Here is a 21,754-nt window from a genome sequence, read left to right as displayed (position 1 = left end):
CAACCGTAGCCAGTCTCTGCTCTGCGCCCTCTGTCCACTTCCTCATTGTCACGGCAGTCCTTACTCCTCACTGTTCCTCCCTGAGGACAGCGCCTGGGGAGTTGCACAGGTTAAACCTCCCTCTTTCCCCAGAGCTGTGCTCAGCATTGGTTCTAAATGCAAGAGTGGAGTCTGTTCTCAAGGGCTCATTGAGGGCCGGCAGAGACCACAATGAAGCACGGACAGGCCAGGCGAGAACAGTGCGGGCCTTGTCCAAAGGAGTTAATCCCTTCATTGATCTGGAGGCAGCGCGGCACAGAAAGTTCCCGACTGGTGCAGCATGGGAAGCTACGCCCCAGCCCTCTTTCCCGGGCCCCCACAGCAGCCCTTGGGGCAGGCCTATGGGGTCCCCTTTGTTTGGAGGGGCAAGCCTGGGCTCAAACTGAGCCTCATGGCCAAGGTCACCTGGCAGGGCTAAGGAGGGAAGAGCAGGCTTTCGTGCCGGGCCTCTCCCTCACATCGCACTTCCTCTCAAGGGAGCAGTACAAGATGTTACTAGGCAGGAAGTGCCAAATGAGCAGAACAGACAGCTGGAGTGCAGGAGAGCAGGGTCGGCCTGGATAGCTTCCCAGAGGGGGACCGAGAGCCCAGCCTGCAAACCAGGCAGCTGCCCTGGCCCTCCCGCCTCAGCAGCTGCTCTCTGGCCACATTCAGCCTGAGTAGGGACACTTGTGGGGCTCAGACTCCTCAACTGCAACAGGGGGACAGAAACTAGGATCATGCTTAACCCTTAGGTGCAGTCATTGTAGGCCAAGGTCTGCTGGGAATTGTAGTTCCGAGAAGAGCGCGCCCCCTGGCGCCCAGACCTCGGGCTCCCAGCTTCTTGCTTGCCTCAGGTAGAGTGTCCATATAGGCGCCTTGCTGTCCTTCCCACTGCCCTCAGGTTTTCTTGCCCTCATTAGCTGCATTCACACCTGGCCCTCTCCCCCTGTTATCTTCTGCTGGCTGCTTCATGCGTCCTTCCAAGTCCTACCCGGGGTGAGCAGTGGCCAGGCGTGGGGCTGGAGGACATGAGCCCGCCAGCAGAGTAGCTGTGGCGGGCTGGGCTGCTTCTCCCTGTCCCCACTGGAGGAGGCAGAGCCCTTGGCGGGGGCCAGCCTGCCTTTTCCCTTGTTCCTGGCCTCTTTTGTTCTGTCCCAATCACGTTTTCACGTGGCTGCCTTATTCTTTGCCTCTCCTTCTGTTCAGCTCTCCCTTTAATGATATTTTCTTTGACTGCAGTGAAGGTGAGGGAGTGAGAGGGAGGGGAGGCCTGACTTCAGGCAGGGATGGGGATGTGTGGCAAGCCCAAGGTCAAACATGGTCCTTGAGCCCCCTGGCTCCTCCAGGGCCTGGGCAGCAGGCCTGGTTGCTATGGAAATAGTGAGGCCCCGAGGAAGTCTTAGCTTCCCTTCCCACAGGTCCCTGTCCCCCTTTCCTCTCTGGCTATCTTCCCAGGCCCTTACCTGCCCCCCTAGTCCTCCACCCTGCCCCTGGTCTTCTGCTGTTCATTTGGTCTCTGTGGCCCCCTCATGCTGAGCTGCATGTCCTTGTGTCCGCAGCTCATCTTTCTGCCCTTTTCCCCATCACCCTCTGCCACTTCCCCCTCCTGTCTCCCCCCAATTCCTCCCCTTGCTTACTGGTTTTCACACAGGCAGAGGACAGGCCCCTGATGTTCTTACATCTCTCACCACCCCCGCCAGGCTAGTTGCCCTGTGGCCTGAGGAAGGCGGGTCTTGCCAGCTGCAGTTGCGGGCTTGGCTCCGGGCAGCTGGTGCTTTGGCATCCGGAGGCTGTGAGGACGGTGCTGTGGGCAGCCTGCCCGAAGGGAGAGAAGTAGGGCTGTTGTGTGCAGGGCCAGGGGCACCTGCAGAAATTGTGCCCAGAGGACCTGGTTCCCCAGAAGGGTTCCCCATTGACTCAGCCCAGCATTGGTGCCTATGCCTTCCCAGCTCCCCTACTCTTCCTGCAGATTCTGTACCTGCTAGGTGCTACCAGGTCCCTAACTGAGTCTTGGCCACCAGCTAACACTCCTCTCCCTCTGCCTGGGCTCAGGTTTGGAAGGGATGAAGCTGAGACCTTGGCCTCCCTTCCTGCCTGTGTCCTTGCATGGAACCCCTAGGGAGTACTAAAGATCCAGGATTCTCTTTTTTTTTTTTTTTTTTTTTTTTGGTTTTTGGGCCACACCTGGGGTTACTCCTGGCTGTCTGCTCAGAAATAGCTCCTGGCAGGCACAGGGGGACCATATGGGACACCGGGATTCAAACCAACCACCTTTGGTCCTGGATCGGTTGCTTGCAAGGCAAATGCTGCTGTGCTATCTCTCCGGGCCCAAGATCCAGGATTCTCAAACAGTGCAGCCCCCTGCCTGTTACAGCGACGCCCTACATCATTCAGGGCCCCTTTGGACTCAGCTGTGTGGAGGAATATGGGATTGGGGGCTCATATAAGGACCACAATGTGGGCCTCTCTGGGTCCTGGCTCTGGCCTTGCATCGCTGCTGCCCCGCCTGTCCTTCCTCACTCCATCAATCACTCACTGAGTCTCCTGCTTTGGGGACACACTGGGCATCCACACTGGCAGACAGAGACCCTTGGGGCCAGCCTGGGAAGGGGCCTGAGATGGGATAGTTGGCTGAGCCTGTGGCAGTAAGCAGGAGGGCAAGGCACCAGAGCAGCCTCTTGCCTTGGCCTTAGTCTACCAGGGGAGAGTCCAGGGCAAGGCAGTGGGATGAGCAGGGGGCACCCCACTCAGCTTGCTTCCATTTCTCGCCATGGTGGCACACAGGCAAGGAGGAGTTTGTGGCCACATTCAAGGGCAGCGAGTTCTTCTGCTACGACCTGTCACACAACCCAATCCAGAGCAGCACAGATGAGATAACTCTGGCCTTCCGCACGCTGCAGCGCAATGGGCTCATGCTCCACACCGGCAAGTCGGCCGACTACGTCAACCTCTCTCTCAAGTCCGGCGCTGTCTGGCTCGTCATCAACCTGGGCTCGGGCGCCTTCGAGGCCCTCGTGGAGCCCGTCAACGGCAAGTTCAACGACAACACCTGGCACGAGGTCCGGGTCACCCGAAACCTGCGCCAGGTAGGGGGAGTGGGAAGCAGGCAAGGGGCGTCGGAGCAAGTCCACACCAGCTGGAGCACAGGCTGAGGGGGCCTCTGTGGCTGTAGGAGAGTGGACAGTGAGCAAGGAGACAGGCCTGGGTATGGGTGCAGGGACGCAGGGCCACAGAGCGATGGCTTGGCTCCCTTCCCGACCTTCCAAAGGCTTCCTTACAGGCCCCTGCTCTCCTCCCTGGTCTCTACATCCATCCCTGGGGGGGGGGACCTCTTCTCCTCCTTGCCACCCCCAGTCCAGGATTGTTCAGGGTAATACATCCCTAGTCAGGCTTCTGTGGGACTGTGTTCCCCAGCCCCACCTTTCACCCAGACCTTCCTGCTTTTCGGAGAGTGGAGCAGCTCTGGGCCTCAGCCTCTTCCCTCGGCCCTGTCTACATCTGATCCTCTCTGTTGGCGCTTTCTCTCTGGGAGGGCAGCATCCTGTTCAGTCACTGGGGCCTGCAGCAACCTTGTTCTCAGTGCCTGGGTGTCAGTTCATCCTTCTGCCTCTTGTCCCTGATCCTAGACCAAGAAGCTGGACATGTGCCTCTGACTCTGTTGCCCTGGGAACTGGGATCTCAGGGCTTTCTCCTATTCAATGTCCCCTTCCTTTGCCAGTCTTGAGGCCCCTATGACTCATCCAGGCCATGCTCCCTGCTGGAGCTGGGCTCCCTGTTCTTGATGCCCACATGTTCTGTGGCAGGGCATGTCATGTGGGGGCACTGGCCCACAGAGACCCTCTTATTATCCTCTGTTCCCTGATCTGCCCCATTCCAGGGTCCTGCGAGCTTGATGCCGCAGGTCTGTTAGTCTGAGACCCCAGACTCTGCCCTGGGGTCAGAGAATTTGACTCTGGGACTTCTCTCATTGCTGTCATTCAGCAACAAATTTCCCATACATGTACCCTGGATCCTTAGTGGTCCTGGAGGCCATGTGGATGCTGCAGAAAGACAGCCTGGCTATAGGGCAAAGTCACTTAGAGTCCTGGGGAGAGGAGCCCCAAGGAACTCAAGAGGTGCCAAGGAGGGAGCTATCTGGGGGAGAAGCTTTGGTTCACGCTGGGTGCTGTTGAGCACTCTGCTCTGGCTGAAGGTGGGGCAGGTGTGAGGTGACCTCCTGTGATGGGGTACTATCAGGCCTCAGAGCTCAGTCCCCACCTATTCTCAGTGGCTGCTGCTTCAGGGTAGACTTTGGCCCCTGCCATTGTTTCAGTCCAGTGAGGGAACCAGAGTGTCCTCCTCAAGCCCTTCCCCACAGTTTCGAGGAGCCATTTGTGAGGTCCTGCTGTCTCCACTGCAGTGGTCAGTTTGTGGGCTAGAAGCAAGCCCAGAAATTCTGTGTGGGGTTGGTGTGATAGTACAGTGGGTAGGATGCTTGAATTATACACCACCTACCTGGATTCAATCCCTAGCATTCTATATAGTCCCCCAAGCTCTATCAGAAGGGATCCCTGAGAGCAGAGCCATGAGTAAGTCGTGAGCACTGCTGGTGTGGTCCCCAAAACAAAAAAAGAAAAAGAGAGAGGAGAGATAGAGGAGAGAGAAAGAGAAAGAGAGAGGGAGAAAGAGAGAGAAGAAAGAGAGAGAGAAAGAGAGAGGGAGAAAGAGAGAGGGAGAGAGAGAAGAAAGAGAGAGAGAAAGAGGGAGAGAGAGAAAGAGAGAGAGAAAGAGGGAGAGAGAGAGAGGGAGAGAGAGAAAGAGAGAGAGGGAGACAGAGAGAGAGAGAGAGAGAGAGATGGCCCCAGCTGTAGGTTCCATCCAGCTTCTAAACAGATGGAACTAAAAACACTGGCTCCCTGAGAACAAAGGGGATCTCCTTCCCCCATACTCACAGCCTGCAAACTTAGAAGCCGACAGTATATGTCTGGCCCTGCCCGGGAACCCTCATGATACCTTGGGCACAGGGCAGGCGGTGTGCCAGGAGTCATGGCAGAGCTGTGCCTGGCACCTGCTGGCCATGTGGACCTGATCTCACAGCCCCTGCCAACCATGGTGACTCTCAGGGTTCTTGTCCCAGGGACTCTGATCTGGGCATGTCACCCCTGCTTGGCTTTCTGGAGGGGTCAGAGCTACATCCACCTGGGTTCCAGGTGAAGCACTTGGGATGATGGCTGACCCTGGCTGCCATCTCCTGCCTCTGTCACAGTCCTGCTGCTGCTCTAGGATCCAGCAGCCTTCTAGCACTTCCTAAAACTTGCTTGTTGGTTCACCTAGACTAGAACCTCTGCTCTGGAGTAGCCCTGGATAGGCCTTGCCGAACTTTGGCCACAGTGGCAGTTTCCTCAGCCTGCCTTGCTCACTTAGAGCTGGCTGACTTGAAGTTTCCCAAAGGCCCATCTCTGACCTGCCTTGCTTCCCTTCCAGTCTCATTTCTTCATTTGCTCTTCCAAGTGAAAAAAATGAAGATTGTCTGTGAATGTGGAAAACATTTCTGTCTTCCTTATTTTGGGCTCCACCACTGATCTCTGATTTAGGGAGTAGAATTTAGGGTGTAGAATTTCTGCCTTGGGGGCTGGTCTTTTTCCTGGTCTTGTCTGACTAACACAGCGGGCCTCAGACCACACTCCCTTTGTTGGGTGCAGTTGAGTCAATTGTCCCAAAGCTAGTTGTTCTGAATTCAGATGCTGGGGTGATTTGCTCATTAGATAAAAGGCCTGTCCCTCGGGGCATCCTTGTCCCCTCTCTTGCTTGTCCTCTTGCTGTGGAGACAGCTTCTTCATCACCACCAACCAGTCCTGGTCATTCATCACTCCTTCCAGAGCCATTATTTCCATTATTTCCACTTCTGAGTCCCTCAGTAATTGTCTTCCAGAGTTTAGCTGGAGCTCCCTGCTCCAAATAACCCTCTCACTGATAGAGTGAGCCCTGGACATCCCCTAACACCCCATTCCTGGGACAAGAAATGATACCTCTCAGCTGGAGACCCAGGGAGGCCCTTCTGCCTCTTGGCTCATGCCCAGAGACCTATGTCCGTTTGGAGCTGGTTTGGTCACTGATTTTGGCCATGAGAAGAGAAAATGAGATTCGAGCCACAGCGGGGTGCGGGCTGGAGGGGCTGGAAGGAAATGCTAGAAGACCCTGATTTCTCCTTTAGGAGGAACAGAAAGAGACTTAGGGGTGGGTGGCCTTCTGTTTCTCTGTAGTGGGTACAGGCTGTGCAGTGGACAGTGGACAAAATGTCTTTTGGTGCTGGCTCCAGGGCCTGGGGGTGTACCTAGAAAGAGGAGTGGGGATTTAATTCTGGGAGGGACAGAGGATGCCGGAGCCTGGGGAGCACTGTGGGAAATGTGGGTCCTGGAGAATCACAGTGGCTGGAAGGAGTCTGCTTTGGGTGGGGGAGCCGGGGCAGGCTTCAAGGGGAATCTTCTTCCTTCCTATGGCAGTAGGTAAGGTGGGGGTTGAGATTCAATCCTGCTCTGGGGGTAACTCACGCTCTTTCTTTCTCAAGGAAGAGAAATAACAGAAAAAGGAGCTGCCCCCCACTCCCCAGTAACTCCCTGAGTCAGGAGGATTCCCATCCCCAGGCAGTGCAGACCCCCAAAGTCCCTCCCATGCTCCTGGAGACTCCTGCCTTTGGACCCCCGTGGGACTGCCTCTCACTCTAGCTGTACAGAGGCTCTCTGGGGGAGCACTTGCCCCTCTGGACTGAGCCTGGCCACCAGCCTATCCATCACCTAGGGGGGGACCCCACTAACATGACACGGCCAGAGGACAGCCAATTGGCAACACCAATGGGCTCTGTGGCCAGTGCTCGGGAGAGCTACCACACGCACTGGTCCAGTTCCACTCCCTGGGCTCATGGCCCTTCCCTCTCTCACACCCTGTCCCCGTCCTTCCTCCTTCCTGACTTCCTAATATTTCGTCCCCTTTCCCTGCCCCTTAGGACTTACTAATATTGCATCACTGGGTCTGCTTCTTAACCCGCCTTCCCTCTCACCCTCTGTTGGAAAGCCCCTCGGTTGCCGACTCTGTGTGTGTTACTAACACGCTTTTACCACCCCGGGGATGGGGGCCCAGCTGGGCCCGGGGTGAGGTGTGAGTGACAAACCCACTAACCTTTCTGTCTCATCTTCGGAATGTCGGTCATCCAAGTCTTTGCTTCCTTGGTTCAGTTCCTCTGTCGTTTCCTCTACTAACCAGGTCTAACTCCCCCGTCTCTGCAGTTGCCACCTCCAGGAGGGGAGCCACGAGGCGCAGGGCGGGTTGATGGCGGGGAGCAGAGGGAATGCAGCGGGGCCGTGTTTGAGTTCCCGTCCCACTGATTGACTGACCTCCCTGAGTCCGAAGGCCTGATGGAAGCCTGATGGAGGCGGGAGGGTGTGAACTCACCGCCCGGTCCCTTGGGCGCGTGTCCAGCTCTCCTCCTTCCTCGAGTTTCACAGTTGGTCATTTTATTTTTCTTTTCTTTTCCGTTCTGTTCTTTTGTTGTTGTCTCTGTTGTTTTTGTTTTTGTTTTTGTTTTTTTTTTGGACCCCCCCCTCCGGTGAAGCACGCAGGGATTGGACACGCTATGGTAAACAAACTGCATTACCTGGTAGATATCACTCTAATTGTCTTACCGTTCGGTTTGCCGTGGGTTTTTTAACTGTTCGACTCCCCCCTTTGGTTTCTGTTGTTTTGCTCTTATGATTTTTTTGTTTTTTTAATTAATTTTTTTTTTTTTTGCATCCTGGACAATCAGTAGATTTGGCTTCTCCTTTCTTATTGTTTTCTTCTTTGCCTTTCCCTTTCTTTTCCTCTTTTCTTTCATTCTTTCCTTTTTTTTTTTTGAGTTCCAATTCAAAGCTCAAAAGACAAATGGAAACCCAAGAATTTGGCCCGTGCCTGCCCTGACAGAGCCCTGATGGAGCCCTGGCCGGTGGGGTGCGGGCCCCCCAGATGTCAGCCTTGGTCTGACCAGCTGGGGCCAGCCCACTTGCTCCCGTTGCTTAATTTTCTTCCTGGTTCCCTTCTTGTTTTGTTTTTATTTGGTTCGTTTTGTTTTTGTTTTGTTTTTTCTTTCTGTTTTGTTTTTCCTCTTGGATTTAGTTTCTTTCTTAGTCTCCTGAAAATCCATGGAAAACACCATCCCATGACACGCTATGCTCTGCTCACCGCCAGCTCCGGATGGGCCTTCGTGTGGGGGAAGGTGGTAGAGGGCGAGGCCTCCAGGGGCAGCCAGTTGGGCAGTTCTGGGGGGTGGCCTTGGGAAATGGTCTGAGCTGCTGCCCAGAGGGCCTTCGGGTCCCCAGGGCACGTCAAGGGACCACTGCCTGGCGGGCTGCCAGGGGGAGACGCTCTCTATCTCCTTCCCCTGCACGAGGCCCTGCCCTGGCCCTCTCTCATGGTGCATGGCATGAGCCGTCCCCCACCAGGGGTAGCGTCCAGTCCCCATGCGCTCTGCTCTGACTAACACTGTGTCTCATACTGTCCCCCCCTCCTGTACCCTCCTTGCCTTTCCCAGCCCCCCACCTGTCCCGCATGGCCTCTGGAGGGGGGGCTTCCTTCCTGCGGAGGGGGGAGAGCTGCAGGCCCAGTGGGGTGAATGGGTGAAGCCAAGCCAGCCGGCACCCCGCCCCTCTGTTTGGGCTGGGCTCTGTGGCAGGGAGCGGAGGTGTGGGTGTGTGTAAATGCAGCTGGTGTGTGTTGGTGTGTGGGTGCGACTGTGTGTAAATGTTGGTGCGACATTTAGGGGGTGTTGGTGGGAGACTGTGCAGTGCGTCTGCGAGCTGTTGTCGGTGACTGTACGGTGTGTGGTGTCGCTGAGAGGGGAGCTTGAGTTGGAGCCGCAGGGCCCCCCCTACTCTGTGGGCCCTGCCGCTCCCTCCCTTGGGATTCCCTGCAGCCTGCCCAGCTCTGGCTCTACTCGGCCAGCGGTTACTCATCGCCTATTAATAATGCAGCATGATTGAACACTGGGCCAGGGACCCTGTGGGAGGATGTGTCTAGTCCCTTGGGCCCAGCACTGTTGGGGAGGGGCACGACCTGGCCTCTGGCCATTAAGGAGGGAACTGCCTGGTGACTGGAGCACCCTCCCCTGGAGGCTCCTCTTCCCCCACAAACGCAGGTCCTTTACCTTGCCCATCCCTAATCTAGGATCCCATCTGTCTGCTCTCAGAGGGAGCCCTTCACAGGCCATACCCTCCTACCTCTTCTTAATGTGAGTGGCCCCTGCTGCTGGATCATTGGAAATCTTTTCGACCTTCTCGGACCTTCTCCGGGGCAACTCCTCTGGTTCCCAAGAATGAAGGCCTGGCCATGCACCCAGGGAGCCAAACTTGGGGCAGGGGTCCAGAGGCCACTGGGGCCAGGTCCCACTGGCCTGGTCACTCATTGTGTTCACACAGGAGGGAGTGAAGTGAGGCAGCTCAGTCATGGCTCCAGGGAGTAGGAGCAGCCCTCTTGGGGGTGTTCCCTGGCCTCTGTCTCTGCCTCCCATTTCTGCCCCATCTTAGGGGCCAGCCCAAAGAACTTCCTAGAGTCTAGGGGGTCCCAGGTACAGGTGGGTGTGGAAGCAGGGCAGCACCAGGTTTATGAGCCCAGAAGTAACTAAGGAAAAACCCCATCCAAGTCTTCATCTCCAAATTCCCTGCTTCTGCTCAAGGCTCCTGGCAGCTGTGAGACCCTCTCCGCCCCAAGGACCATCCCCATTTCCAGGTGTTCCTCACCAGGTTCCATGCAGCCTGGTGGCTTAGGTTGACCTGATGTCATGGACTCTTGAGGGACGACTATGGGTACTGAGCTTTGGGGGTGCTATAGTGAACATTGGGGTCTCCTGCAGACATGACAATGATTCTCCACAGGCATAAAAACATCCCTTAGAGTCCATGAGGGTTGGACAGCAAGAGGTGGCAGGCACAGCTCCTTCAGACCCTTGGAAGCCTGGGGTCCCCCCTCACCATTATGGAAGAGGTCAGCCCTTTTTTAAGGCAAACCTGTAAAAGTGGGGGGCACAGGGTGTTAGGGCCCTTTGACAGATAGGATTCATGGAGGGGAAAAAAGAAAGTTTTGGGAAAGGCAAGAGGCAGAGGAGGGGAAGGAGGTTCCTGGCCTGAAGCCAGTCTCACTCCTCCCACGTACCACTGATAGCTAAGCTGTTGGGCAAGGGAATTGGGGGGCTCCTTGCACACAGATTGGCTTCCCAGCAGCCTGCAGGTGGTCCGATTTCTTCTTGTCCTCTCCTGGGCACTGGCACCTACCCCTGCCCCCAGCCTTACTCCCCCACCCAAGGCCTTCTCAAGAAGGCCAGAGCCCCTAGGACCCCCTTTCTCAGCCTGACTTTGGGCAGGCCTGAGCATCCAGATGGGATTTAGAGCTCAGGCTTGGTTCCCCTTTCCCACCCCTGACGGAGGGGCACTGGCCCTCTCTGCTGGAAGGTTGAGCCTTGGAGCCACCTTCAGTCCCTGTCGCTGGAACTGGGCCACCTCCCTGCATGCCTGTGGGGGCTGAAGGGTGCACGGCCCTGAGGACACCAGCGATGCTTGCAGAGGTGTGTGCTGGGCAGGGGTGCAGGGTCATGTCCCTGCCTCTGTCCTGGTCAGGATCCTCCCCACTCCTCCACTGGACGGAAGCGTCTCCTGCCACCCCATGGCTCTTTCACATCCATCTCTGCTTTCCCTATCTGCCTGGCCACGCATGTCCTTCCTGCTGAACACCCCCGCTGACCCTCTAACCCGCATGTGGTCCCCTAAGCTGTGGCTGTGGCTGTTTGTGTAGCATGGCCCCGCCCTCCTCCCTGCAGGCCCCACCCCTTCCAGAAGCTGCGCGAGGGGGGTATTGGGGGGCTGGGCCTCACAAGCCCCCTGGGTGGAGGGGGACGGGGGTTCCTCCCCTGTTTCTTGCTTTTACTAATGAACCTGCCATTTTTGTGTCTGGAGTGGAGCTGTCCGAGGGAACAGTGGTTACTAACTCATCTCTCTCCTTGCCTGCCCTTCCTAGAGTCCCCCTTCACCTCACTCCACCTCACTGTACCCCTGAAGTTCCTTGACCTTCTGTCTCCCTCTTTTCCCCACTTCAACCCCAGAGCCAGAGCTGTTTTAAAAACAAATCAGTTGGGGCCGGAGCGGTGGCGAAGGGCGGAGGGCGTCTGCCTTGCGTGTGCTAGCCTAGGACAGACCTCGATTCTATTCCCTGGCATCCCATATGGTTCCTCAAGCCGGGGCGATTTCTGAGTGCATAGCCAGGAGTAACCCCTGAGCATCACCAGGTGTGGCCCAAAAACCAAAACCAAAACAAAACAAAACCCAAAAAAAACAAGCAAAAAAAACCAAATCAATTGTGAGTTTGGAGGGCACCTAGGCAGGTGGTTAAGCCTGCCCGTTTCCAGATGGGGTGCTGCCTAACACGGAGAGCTTTGGGGAGCCCAAGCCAGATTGAAAGGGAGCTGAAGAGTGTCCTGTGACTCAAGCTGGGTCTTTATGAATGTGAGAGCAAAGCTGGGGAGTTGACTGGAGGAAGATCAAGAGCAAGCCCTGCTGGTAGCTGGCCCTCTACCCCAGAGTACCTGGGTCCTCAAGACAGAGCAGGAACTTTCTCCCTTCCTCCCTGGAGTGGAGAAACAGGGGCTGCTTCTCCTTTAATGGCCCACTTATATGGTCATGGTGTGTCCTTGTATGGAGCTGGCATGTGTGGGGTTCAGGTGCCTGCCAGGCAGGCCCGTCCTTTTGAGGCTGACGATTAAGTGGGGAAACCCAAAGGGAGCCTCAGAACTCAATGACTGCAGCTCTCAATGAGTGCAGCATGTGGGGGTGGCTAGAGTGAACCCCTCAGCCTGTCCCCCCACCCCACCCCTCCTAACCCCACAGACCCTGGTCCTTGCCCATTCCCAGCTTCCTTGAACATTACTCAGAACTTTCCAACACCCTTCCATGGCCATCATTTCCTTTTGCCCTCACACCCAGGCTCCCAAGTACAAGGTTTGATGGTTTCCAGGACAGCCCTGAAGACCCTACTCTGTCAGCTCACTGGGAGGCCCCAGCCTTGCTCAGGAAGTCCTGCTGTTCTGCCTCAGTGCCTGGGGGTTCCTGGCTCTTCCCTAGCCCTGGTGGAGCAGTCCTGGGCCATTGTGATCACCAGTCCCCGCCCCCCTCTGCAGAGAAGCAAGTTTAGGCTGGGGAAAGTAGGGCCCAGCAGGGATCCCAGAAGCCCCATCTTCCTGATGGCCTTCCCTTGTGAACTCCCTGAACTGCTGCTCTCCCAGAGCATGGTTTAGCAGTCAACCAATTTGTGGGGGACCTCCTGTGACTTATCCTTTTTAGGGCCAGGTTTGCCAGATACTTATCACCCCTCCCACTTCTGCTGGCCCCAAGCCACTAGTGAGCCTATCTTGCTCCCAGGGATCCGCCAACACACTGTACCCCTACCCATCTGACCAGAGAAGTCAGATAAGAAAAGCTCCAACCTGTGAATCTCCACTCTTATCTGGCCCAAGTCCTCACCTGCCCCTCAGAGTCCTGGGGATGATGAGCCTGTGGCCCTGGGAAGAGAACAGATTGGGGAGGGAGCAGGGAGCAGCAGGGCCCAGAGATGGGGTGTGGGAGGAAGCATGTGTCCCAGGAGGTCCCAAGTACACCATGAGATGGAAGGACTGGCCAGTTTTCTCCTGAAGGAAAACCCCCAGGTGAGAGTTTGCAGGAGGTTTGAAGGGTCACAACTCCTTTCCTTTGGGAAGGGCAACCTGAAACCACAGGCTGCACCCAGAGTGCCTGTGAGAGGAGAGCAGGGCACCATGAGGGCACCACTTACTCCCCCATGGACCCTGGGCCCCCATCAAGAGCACTTCTGAGGGGTGGGGGGGGGAAAAAAGAGCACTTCTGACAGGCGGGCTCCACGAACCTGGCGACCATCAAATCTTGTACTATTCCCCCCACCCCCACTGTTCCTCCTGAGACACACAGACATAAAAATGGGGGCCCCCTCCCCCACCCCCTGGCCCAGCCCAAGGCCCTTCCCCAGGCATTGATGCGGTTCGTCTCCCTGTCTCCCTCCCCGCGGGGCTGGCCAGGTGACCATCTCAGTGGACGGCATCCTGACCACCACGGGCTACACGCAGGAGGATTATACCATGCTGGGCTCTGATGACTTCTTCTACATCGGGGGCAGCCCCAACACGGCCGATCTGCCCGGCTCGCCCGTCAGCAACAACTTCATGGGCTGCCTCAAGGATGTGAGTGGGACCTTGTGGGGCGGCCCTATCCCTGGGCACTGTGGTCCGAGCACCCCCTGCTTAGTCCTGTCTGTACCTCACCTCTCGCCCCTGAGTCTCAGCCGAGAGGCCCTGGGCTGTCTGTCTGTCTGTCTGTCTGTCTGTCTGTCGGTTCATTGGGTGTAGGTGACACCGAAGCTGGTGGTTACCCACACCAACCCTGTACCTTGTAGCCTGTGCTTAGTCCCTTAGCCAGTCTGTCTTAGTTTTCTCATCATGAGACACAGAGGAGCCACTGGGTGGTTGTGGGAAATGCCAGCCGAATGTTGGTAGGTGCTGTGTGCTCCTATCAAAGCACCTGCTTCAGGGCTTGACTCAGAGGCCTGGGGTAGAACTGATTAGACCTTAGGGCAAGACCTTTTAAAAGGAACAGGGGTTGGAGAGATAGATAGCACAGCAGGTAGAGCACTGCCTTACTCCTGGTCAACCTGGGCTCAATCTCCAGCATCTCATATGGTTCCTGAGCCCAACAGGAGCGATTCCTGAGTGCTGAGCCAAGAACACCGCTGGGTGCAACCCAGAAACCAAAACTGAAACCAAAGACGTCGTTCTAGAGCAGATGCCCTGCTATGGCTGGGGCTGGGACTGGGTGCAGCGTGATGCTGGCAGGAGTGGCCGGACCCTCAGTGTTCCTTCATCCCCCCAACTCAGGTGGTCTATAAGAACAACGACTTCAAGCTGGAGCTCTCCCGCCTGGCCAAGGAAGGGGACCCCAAGATGAAGCTGCAGGGGGACCTGTCCTTCCGTTGTGAGGACGTGGCTGCCCTGGACCCCGTGACCTTCGAGAGCCCTGAGGCCTTCGTGGCGTTGCCGCGCTGGAGCGCCAAGCGTACGGGCTCCATCTCCCTGGACTTCCGCACCACCGAGCCCAATGGGCTGCTGCTTTTCAGCCAGGGCCGGAGGGCTGGGCCGGGCAGCCCTAGTGCCACACAGCGCGCTGACTATTTCGCCATGGAGCTGCTGGACGGCCACCTCTACCTGCTGCTGGACATGGGCTCCGGGGGCATCAAGCTGCGGGCATCGAGCCGCAAGGTCAACGACGGCGAGTGGTGCCACGTGGACTTCCAGCGGGACGGGCGCAAAGGTCAGGAGTCCCGGACCCACCCCCGGCCCAGACTCTCCCACCTGCCCCTTGGTCCCTCCTGTGCTCACAGCCTGGGGAGAGAGTGGGAGCGAGTGGGGTGCTGGGAATGGTCAGGCCTCAGCTTACTCCTGTACATGTCCAGGGTTTGTGTGAATGTATCTGTGTGGGAGTGAGTGCGTACGGTCTGTCAGTGTGTGCGGTGCCTGTGTATAGGAGTGTTTATGTGGGCCCGGAGAGATAGCACAGTGGTGTTTGCCTTGCAAGCAGCCGATCCAGGACCAAAGGTGGTTGGTTCGAATCCCGGTGTCCCATAGGGTCCCGTGTCCCATAGGGTCCCCCATGCCTGCCAGGAGCTATTTCTGAGCAGATAGCCAGGAGTAACCCCTGAGCACCGCCGGGTGTGGCCCAAAAACAAAAACAAAAAACAAAAACAAAAAAAAACAAAACAAAACAAAAAAAAGAGTGTTTATGTGCAGGGCAGGAGAGATAGCATGGGGGTAGGGCATTTGCCTTGCATGCAGGTGGTCGGTGGTTCGAATCCCGGCATCCCATATGGTCCCCCAAGCCTGCCTGAGCGTGGAGCCAGGAGTAACCCCTGAGTGCTGTCGGGTGTGACCCAAAAAACCAAAAACCAAAAGAGTGTCTGTATGTGAGGTGAGAGATGTATGTGTGAGGAGGTGTGCATATTTGTGGGTGTGTGAGTGTGTGAGGTGTGTGCAGGAGTGTGGGGGTCCTGTGACTTCTGGCCTCTTCCTCCCTCATGTTTCAGGGTGACTTCTTGGCACCTCTCAGTGGTTTGAAGTTTCTTTTCCCTCATCTCTTTATTTTTAATTTTTTTGAGGTCATACCCAGAGGTACTCAGAAGTTACTCCTGGTTCTGCACTCAGGAGTCCATCCCTGGTGGTGCTCGGGGGGACTCTGGGAGGCTGGAGATCAAACCCAGTTGGTTTCATCCCAGGCAAACACCCTACTCATTGTGCTGTTGCTCCCCCAATCTCTTTGAGAAACAGTTGAGCAGGGTCTGGCATCAAGCCATCTCTTCTACCCACTCAGGCCTTCTCTGCACCAAGAAATGTTCATGTGACCCTGGACATATAGGTCTATCAGATAGGAAGACAGAGTTAGTGCTGATGGCTCATCAGTCATAAAGAAATTTATTTATTTATTTATTTTTGGTTTTTGGGCCACACCCAGCAGTGCTCAGGGGTTACTCCTGGCTCTCCACTCAGAAATCGCTCCTGGCAGGCTCAGGGGACCATATGGGATTCTGGGAATCGAACCCAGGTCCGTCCTGGGTCGATTGTGTGCAAGGTGAATGCTCTACAGTGGTACTATCTCTCTGGCCCAAGAAATTTTTATTTTTGATTTGTTTTGTTTTTGGGTCACACCCAGCAGCACTCAAGGGTTACGCCTGGCTCTACGTTCAGAAATCGCTCCTGGCAGGCTTGGGGGACCACATAGGATGCCAGGATTTGAACCACTGTTCACATGCAAGGCAAATACCCTGCCTCCATGCTATCTCTTTGGCCTCTGGAATAAATTTTTTTTTTTTTTTTTTTTTTTTTTTTTGGTTTTTGGGCCACACCCGTTTGACGCTCAGGGGTTACTCCTGGCTATGTGCTCAGAAATCGCCCCTGGCTTGGGTGGACCATATGGGACGCCGGGGGATCGAACCGAGGTCCTTCCTTGGCTAGCGCTTGCAAGGCAGACACCTTACCTCCAGCGCCACCTACCCGGCCCCTAGAATAAATTTTAATATTTGTGACAATACACCCACCCATGTTCAGTTACCCAGGTCTAGTAACTGACAGATAGTTTAATTTGTTAGGATACAGAGGAGAAAAATTCTCGAATACCTCTGAAAACGAGCACAGTGTCATAGAGAGCAAGCGCCTTACTGCTTGGAAGAAATGCACTTCCTGTTGGATGGTCACTTTCTGGCCTCCAACCCTGGGCTGGGCGCTGTCCAAGGTGCTGTGGTAGGGAGACAGTGAAGGAGCTGGCCCAGCTTCTATCTGTACCCCCAGGGCCCAGCTGAGTTTGGGGCTGCCAGGGCTGTGCCTGGTAGTGCTGTGGGCAATGCCACAAGCTAACCTTGAGTCATTCTCGGCAGGTGTTATTTCTGGAAACTTCTGTTGCTTCCAGCCACCCCCAGACTCTGCTCTCCATTCCAGTCCTTTCTGTCCTCATTTTCCATTTGAACCTCTCTTCTCCGCCTTGCCAGATACTAGAGAATTATCCCCAGGGAGATCTGCAAGATGGAGGACAACACCAATTTTACAACCCCCCCCCCCATCTGTGGCAACCGTGTCCTAGTGGGCTCCACCTCACAGGCTGGCTGGGATCAACCCCCTCCCCCGCCCCCACACACAAGGAAGGGGACATCTTTGGGACCTGCTGCCTCCCTCATTCCCCCATTCTTGGGGAACATGGCTGTGCTGGGCCTCACTGTCTTCCCCCATCCTTCTGCTAGCCCAGCCTGCTAACACAGGCTTCTGCCACCCCTGCCTGCCCTGCACTTGGCATTGTCCCTGGATGCAGAAATGCTTATTCCCTCTCTGCAGTCATCTCTGACTCCCCATGGTCCCTCTTGGCACCACTGGCTGTCCCTTCTCCTCCTCCTGCAGCTTTCTGGGTGCATGTGGAGAGTCGGGGGATGTCTGTCTTAGAGGCTCCATAGAGTAAGGATGGGGCAGGTGTTTGGAAACATCTAGCCCTAGGGTCCCAGGGCAGCTAACACTATGATAGGGGAATATATGAGTACCTTAAGAAGCATGGGTACAAGAGTGGCCCAGGGCTGCTCTACACCTTAACTCCATGTTGGCTCATTACCCCTGGCCCCTCTCCACTGGACTTCACCAAGATAAGCCGGGGTTTTATTTTCCAAAGAATTATTCAATCTCTGGAAGGCAGAGGAAGGTAGCTGGGGTAACCTCTGGATCACTTGATCGGGGTCAGAGGTGCTCTTTTGAGTCCCAGCTGCTGACCTCCTGCCATTGCAACACCCTCTGCTCTCTAGGTTTTTAGGCGCTTTGTCCAACAGTTGTAGTGGGGGAAAGTGTTCTCTGGGCACCTTGAGCTGGCTGACTGCTGGGCATCATGATTCTACACGGGGAAAGACTGGATGGGTGACTGAGGGCCTCAGGGTGGTGGCATGTATCCACAAAAGATCACAGGGCACTTCTGGTCATGACCTTTGACCTGTTTTGGGTACTTAGCCCCTGGTTTGGTTTCCGAAAAGGGCCTGCTGGTCCCTGGGGTCAGGGTAGTGAGGTCAGGGTTCCCCTCCTACAGACCCCTTCCTGCCCGCAGGCTCCATCTCAGTGAACAGCCGCAGCACGCCCTTCCTAGCCACTGGCGACAGCGAGGTCCTGGACCTGGAGACCGAACTCTACCTGGGCGGCCTGCCTGAGGGTGGCCGGACAGACCTGCCCTTGCCCCCGGAGGTGTGGACGGCGGCGTTGCGGGCCGGCTATGTGGGCTGTGTGCGGGACCTCTTCATTGACGGGCGCAGCCGAGACCTCCGGGGCCTGGCAGAGGCACAGGGGGCCGCTGGCATCGCCCCATTCTGCTCCCGGGAGACGCTGAAGCAGTGCGCATCAGCACCCTGCCGAAACGGCGGCCTCTGTCGAGAGGGCTGGAACCGCTTTGTCTGCGATTGCATAGGGACTGGCTTCCTGGGGCGGGTCTGTGAGAGAGGTGAGAGCTGGCCCGGCCCTCCCTGTACCCCCATCCATGGGGGTCCCTTAGGGATGGGCTGGTCCTACTGACCTTGTGTTGATTCTCTTGGCCTTTTCCTCTCTTCTTCCACTGGCTTCCATTTGTGCTCCCCCTTGCCATGCCCCCCACTCCTGGGACAGAGGCCACAGTCTTGAGCTATGATGGTTCCATGTACATGAAGATCATGCTGCCACATGCCATGCACACAGAAGCTGAGGATGTGTCCCTGCGCTTCATGTCCCAGAGGGCCTACGGACTCATGATGGCCACCACCTCCAGGGAGTCCGCCGACACGCTGCGCCTTGAGTTGGACGGAGGCCAGATGAAGCTCACAGTCAACTTGGGTAACACCCCACCCTGCGCCCGGCACCCCCTCCCCTCTCTCCTCCCTGTCCCCCCTCTGTCCAGAGAAGCTGGCAGTGGCATTGGCCTGATTTGGAATGGGAGATCAGTCTGTTGGGGACACACAGTGGAGGGTCACGCTCTGTGCCCAGCCATAAACTTTGGGGGAGCCCTGTGGCACCAATTCAGCCTGTGCTTGTTCTCCCCCCCACACACACCTGTTTGTTCATCTTGAGTGGCAGCAGCAATTGAAGATGCACATCCATGCGGATGACCTGGTGCATGGGGACATGTCATCATCCCCTCTGTGAATTCCCTAGATGGGAAATCTGGTTATGGATGTAGCCAACCTCATGCAATCAGCAGTTGCAGTGGAGCCTGGCTTTAACCCCAGCCTTGGGCAGGCTCCATTTTTCCCTTGAGCAGAACAGCCAAGGAGGGGCACGAGGGGCCTGTTCCTCAGGTGACCGACAATTCTGCCTAAGCAGGTCCCCAATTCCGCACCCTGCAATCCTGGATTATCTGAGTATAGTAGCTCAGCTCTGCAGGGTCTCCTGGAGCACTCTGGGCTTGTTCAGAGGACAGGGCAGTAGGCTCACTCCCACAGATGATGTTTATTTGACACTGGTAGGTACCAGGGGCCACCTGGGTGGCAAAGGGGTGATCCTCACAGGCACAGAGTGGGCAGGGGTGTTGCAGGCCCTCCCTCAATGGTCTAGGCTAGGGTCCGCCCCCGACTCCTCTAGCCCTGTCTTGTAGGGGACTCTGGTCCCTGGGCCCTGCGAGCAGACCAAGGCCTCGGCTGAGACCCACACACAGAGCTAAACTGGAGCCTCTTCCTGCCTCAGAGCTTCTTAACTGTTGGGGGCTGTTGGCTCCTTAAGAAAATTGCACAGAGGGGCTGGAGTGATAGTATAGTGGTAAGGTGTTTGCCTTGCACTAGGCCAACGCAGGAGGGAGCCTGGTTCGAATCCCGGCATCCCATATGGTCATCCGTGCCTGCCAGGAGCAACTTCTAAGCACAGAGCCAGGAGTAACCCTTGAGCACCACTGGGTGTGATCCAAAAATAAAAAAAATAAACAACAAACAAACAAACAAGAAGCTTGCAAAGGGAGGACAGCAATTAGGGTGCATGCCTGGAGTGTGCCTGACCGGATTTGATTCCCAACAGCACATGGTTTCCTGAGCATCACTGGGTGCAGCCCCCGAAGGTCCTGCACCACCAGATTCAAGCAGTCCCTGAAAACCCTTCAGACTTACAACCTGGTAGGCCAAGAATGACTAATGGGGGCATCCTCAACTTCTTGAGCACCATTTGGGAGGCCAAGAACTAAAAAACAAAGAAATATGTTCTGTTCATCCCTTGCCCCTTGGGTTGTGCCTTTGAGGCCAGCCCAGCATCTGCAGAGAAAAGAGGAGATGGGAGCTGTCTCTGTTCCTGCAACCCCAAAACCCAGCTAATAGAGTGGGATGAGAATCACCTTTCGGTCAGCGCCCCACAGGCTTGTGTGACCTTCCATATAGCCCCCTGAAACACTTCCGTCTAAGCCCATGTGGAAGCCCTCAGGACTGTCCACCCTCTTGTGTTGTGTGTCTCCTTCCCAGAGATGCCTTATCTGACATGACACATGAACCATTGTCAGGCATCTGGGACTCTGATGACAGGCATTGGGGCCTCAGGGTCCAGAAACACAGGGTTCATTCCTGCCACTGGGGCTGCAAAGGAAAGTTTGGGCTCTAGGCCTCATATCAGGCCTTCCTGAGAGCTGCTCATCCTGTCCAAATTCTGCTGTTGCATCCATTAAGTGGGGGTAACCCCTCACTCTGCTTTCGGCCTACGATGGTCCTGAGGCTCCAGAGGAACTCAGAGTGACAGGAATGAAGATGGTATCGTCAGATCCAGCCCCCCCTTCCCCCCCAGACACTCAAAGCCCTGGAAGGAAACAGATCTGGGAGAGAGACCTGCAGCTGTCCAGGCCTAGGCTGGCCACCTACCACCCGCCCACCTGCACCTTCCTCAGGAGCCCCCTTCTGCTCCCCATCCTGATTGTGGCCAGAAGTCCAGGGGAGCCAGGGGGAAAAGCTAAACCCCATAGGCAGCTTGGCAGAAGCTACGTCAACCTATGTTGACAGACATGGTGTGTCCTCCTCTTGTCTCGAGTTCTTTTGGAGGTGTCTCTCTCCAAGAGGGCTGGTGGGTCCTTGTTGCTCAGGGTCACACCCAGTCTGGCTGCCCTTCCCTGACCTCCCTCTGAAAGGAGGTGCCTTCGGACCCCGGTGTGCCCACTGTCTGCACAGACCCCTCTGCTTCAGAGTGCCCTACCTTCAGGGGGTCTTTGTTCCACAGGTCATGCTCACCCCTGACAGAAATCCTGCTGGGGGGCCTCAGTGTACCTCTTTGGCCTCCAAGAAGATTCAACTCAGGGCATGATCCTTCTGGTCAGAGCCCCCCAAGAGTGTATGACCTGCACTGGAAAGAGCCTCTGCTAACACCCAGGCTTCCCTGAAGACCCCTAGGGCACACCAGAGATGCCCATCCCTCAACATCCGCTGCATCCCTCATGCTCCATGACTTATCTCTGTGGGGGAGGAGACATGTCTTGCACCTGACATCCCACTGTTCCCCACCAGGCTCTAGGCATGGAACCTCATGGATGTTGACTGACTCTGCAGGGCCCAGGTGCCAATAGACTGGATCAGGATAAAGTTTCTGGGGCTGCTGAACTGGGGTGGTTCCTTGCGCTCATTTCTGGATCGCTCCCCAGCCACCCACCCACCACTCAGTTTCAAGGGCTGTCTACTTTTCAAATGCACAGTACGGGGCTCCTAAGGGGGCTCTGTGGGATGCTGGCAACAACATCTCTTCTCTGGACAGACGGGACCCCCTTTCCCTGCACTCCCCTGCCGGGGAGACCTAGATATGGCGCCTACCTTGGGCCTCTCCCTAGCAGGGGACTAGCCTGCCCTCAACCCCTTTTTCTTTTTTGGACCCTTCATGGGTGAAGATTCTGCTGGCCCTAAGAGAGTCCCCGTGACCTAAAGCCAGGCCTGGCACCTCCCTCTAAACACCCCCTCTCCTCTCCACCTCTGTTCCCCCTCTTCCTCCTCCCTTTTGCTATAGCTTCCCTGATTCTGTCTTTCACCCTCCTTGCGTGCCAGGCTGAGGTTCGGGGTCCCGGTGGCTCCCCCCCACTCTTCTGCTGCGGTTGACCTGCGTGTGGAGCTCAGTTGTACAACCCGAGGGGCCCCGGGACCCCCCAGAGCTACAGGGGTGCTGTTCTCCTCTGCAGGAACCTTCAGGGGT

General features: G+C 56.3%; 1 protein-coding gene across 9 annotated transcripts in view; it reads left to right on the top strand.

The window, feature by feature from the left end:
- Nucleotides 1-21,754, top strand: part of NRXN2 (neurexin 2) — an 83,022-nt gene that overhangs the window by 19,590 nt on the left and 41,678 nt on the right. For all 9 annotated transcript variants that reach the window (XM_049779564.1, XM_049779554.1, XM_049779565.1 and 6 more), the window contains exons 5-10: nt 2,806-3,107; nt 7,610-7,633; nt 13,103-13,264; nt 13,955-14,387; nt 17,700-18,086; nt 18,248-18,451. In XM_049779564.1, the coding sequence (XP_049635521.1) occupies nt 2,806-3,107; nt 7,610-7,633; nt 13,103-13,264; nt 13,955-14,387; nt 17,700-18,086; nt 18,248-18,451 (1,512 nt within the window). The remainder of the gene's footprint in view (nt 1-2,805; nt 3,108-7,609; nt 7,634-13,102; nt 13,265-13,954; nt 14,388-17,699; nt 18,087-18,247; nt 18,452-21,754) is intronic.

This window comes from Suncus etruscus, chromosome 9, assembly GCF_024139225.1.
Source record: "Suncus etruscus isolate mSunEtr1 chromosome 9, mSunEtr1.pri.cur, whole genome shotgun sequence".
Lineage (NCBI taxonomy): Eukaryota > Metazoa > Chordata > Mammalia > Eulipotyphla > Soricidae > Suncus > Suncus etruscus.
Note: the sequence above shows the minus strand (reverse complement) of the source record. Positions and strands in the feature narration are given on the sequence as shown.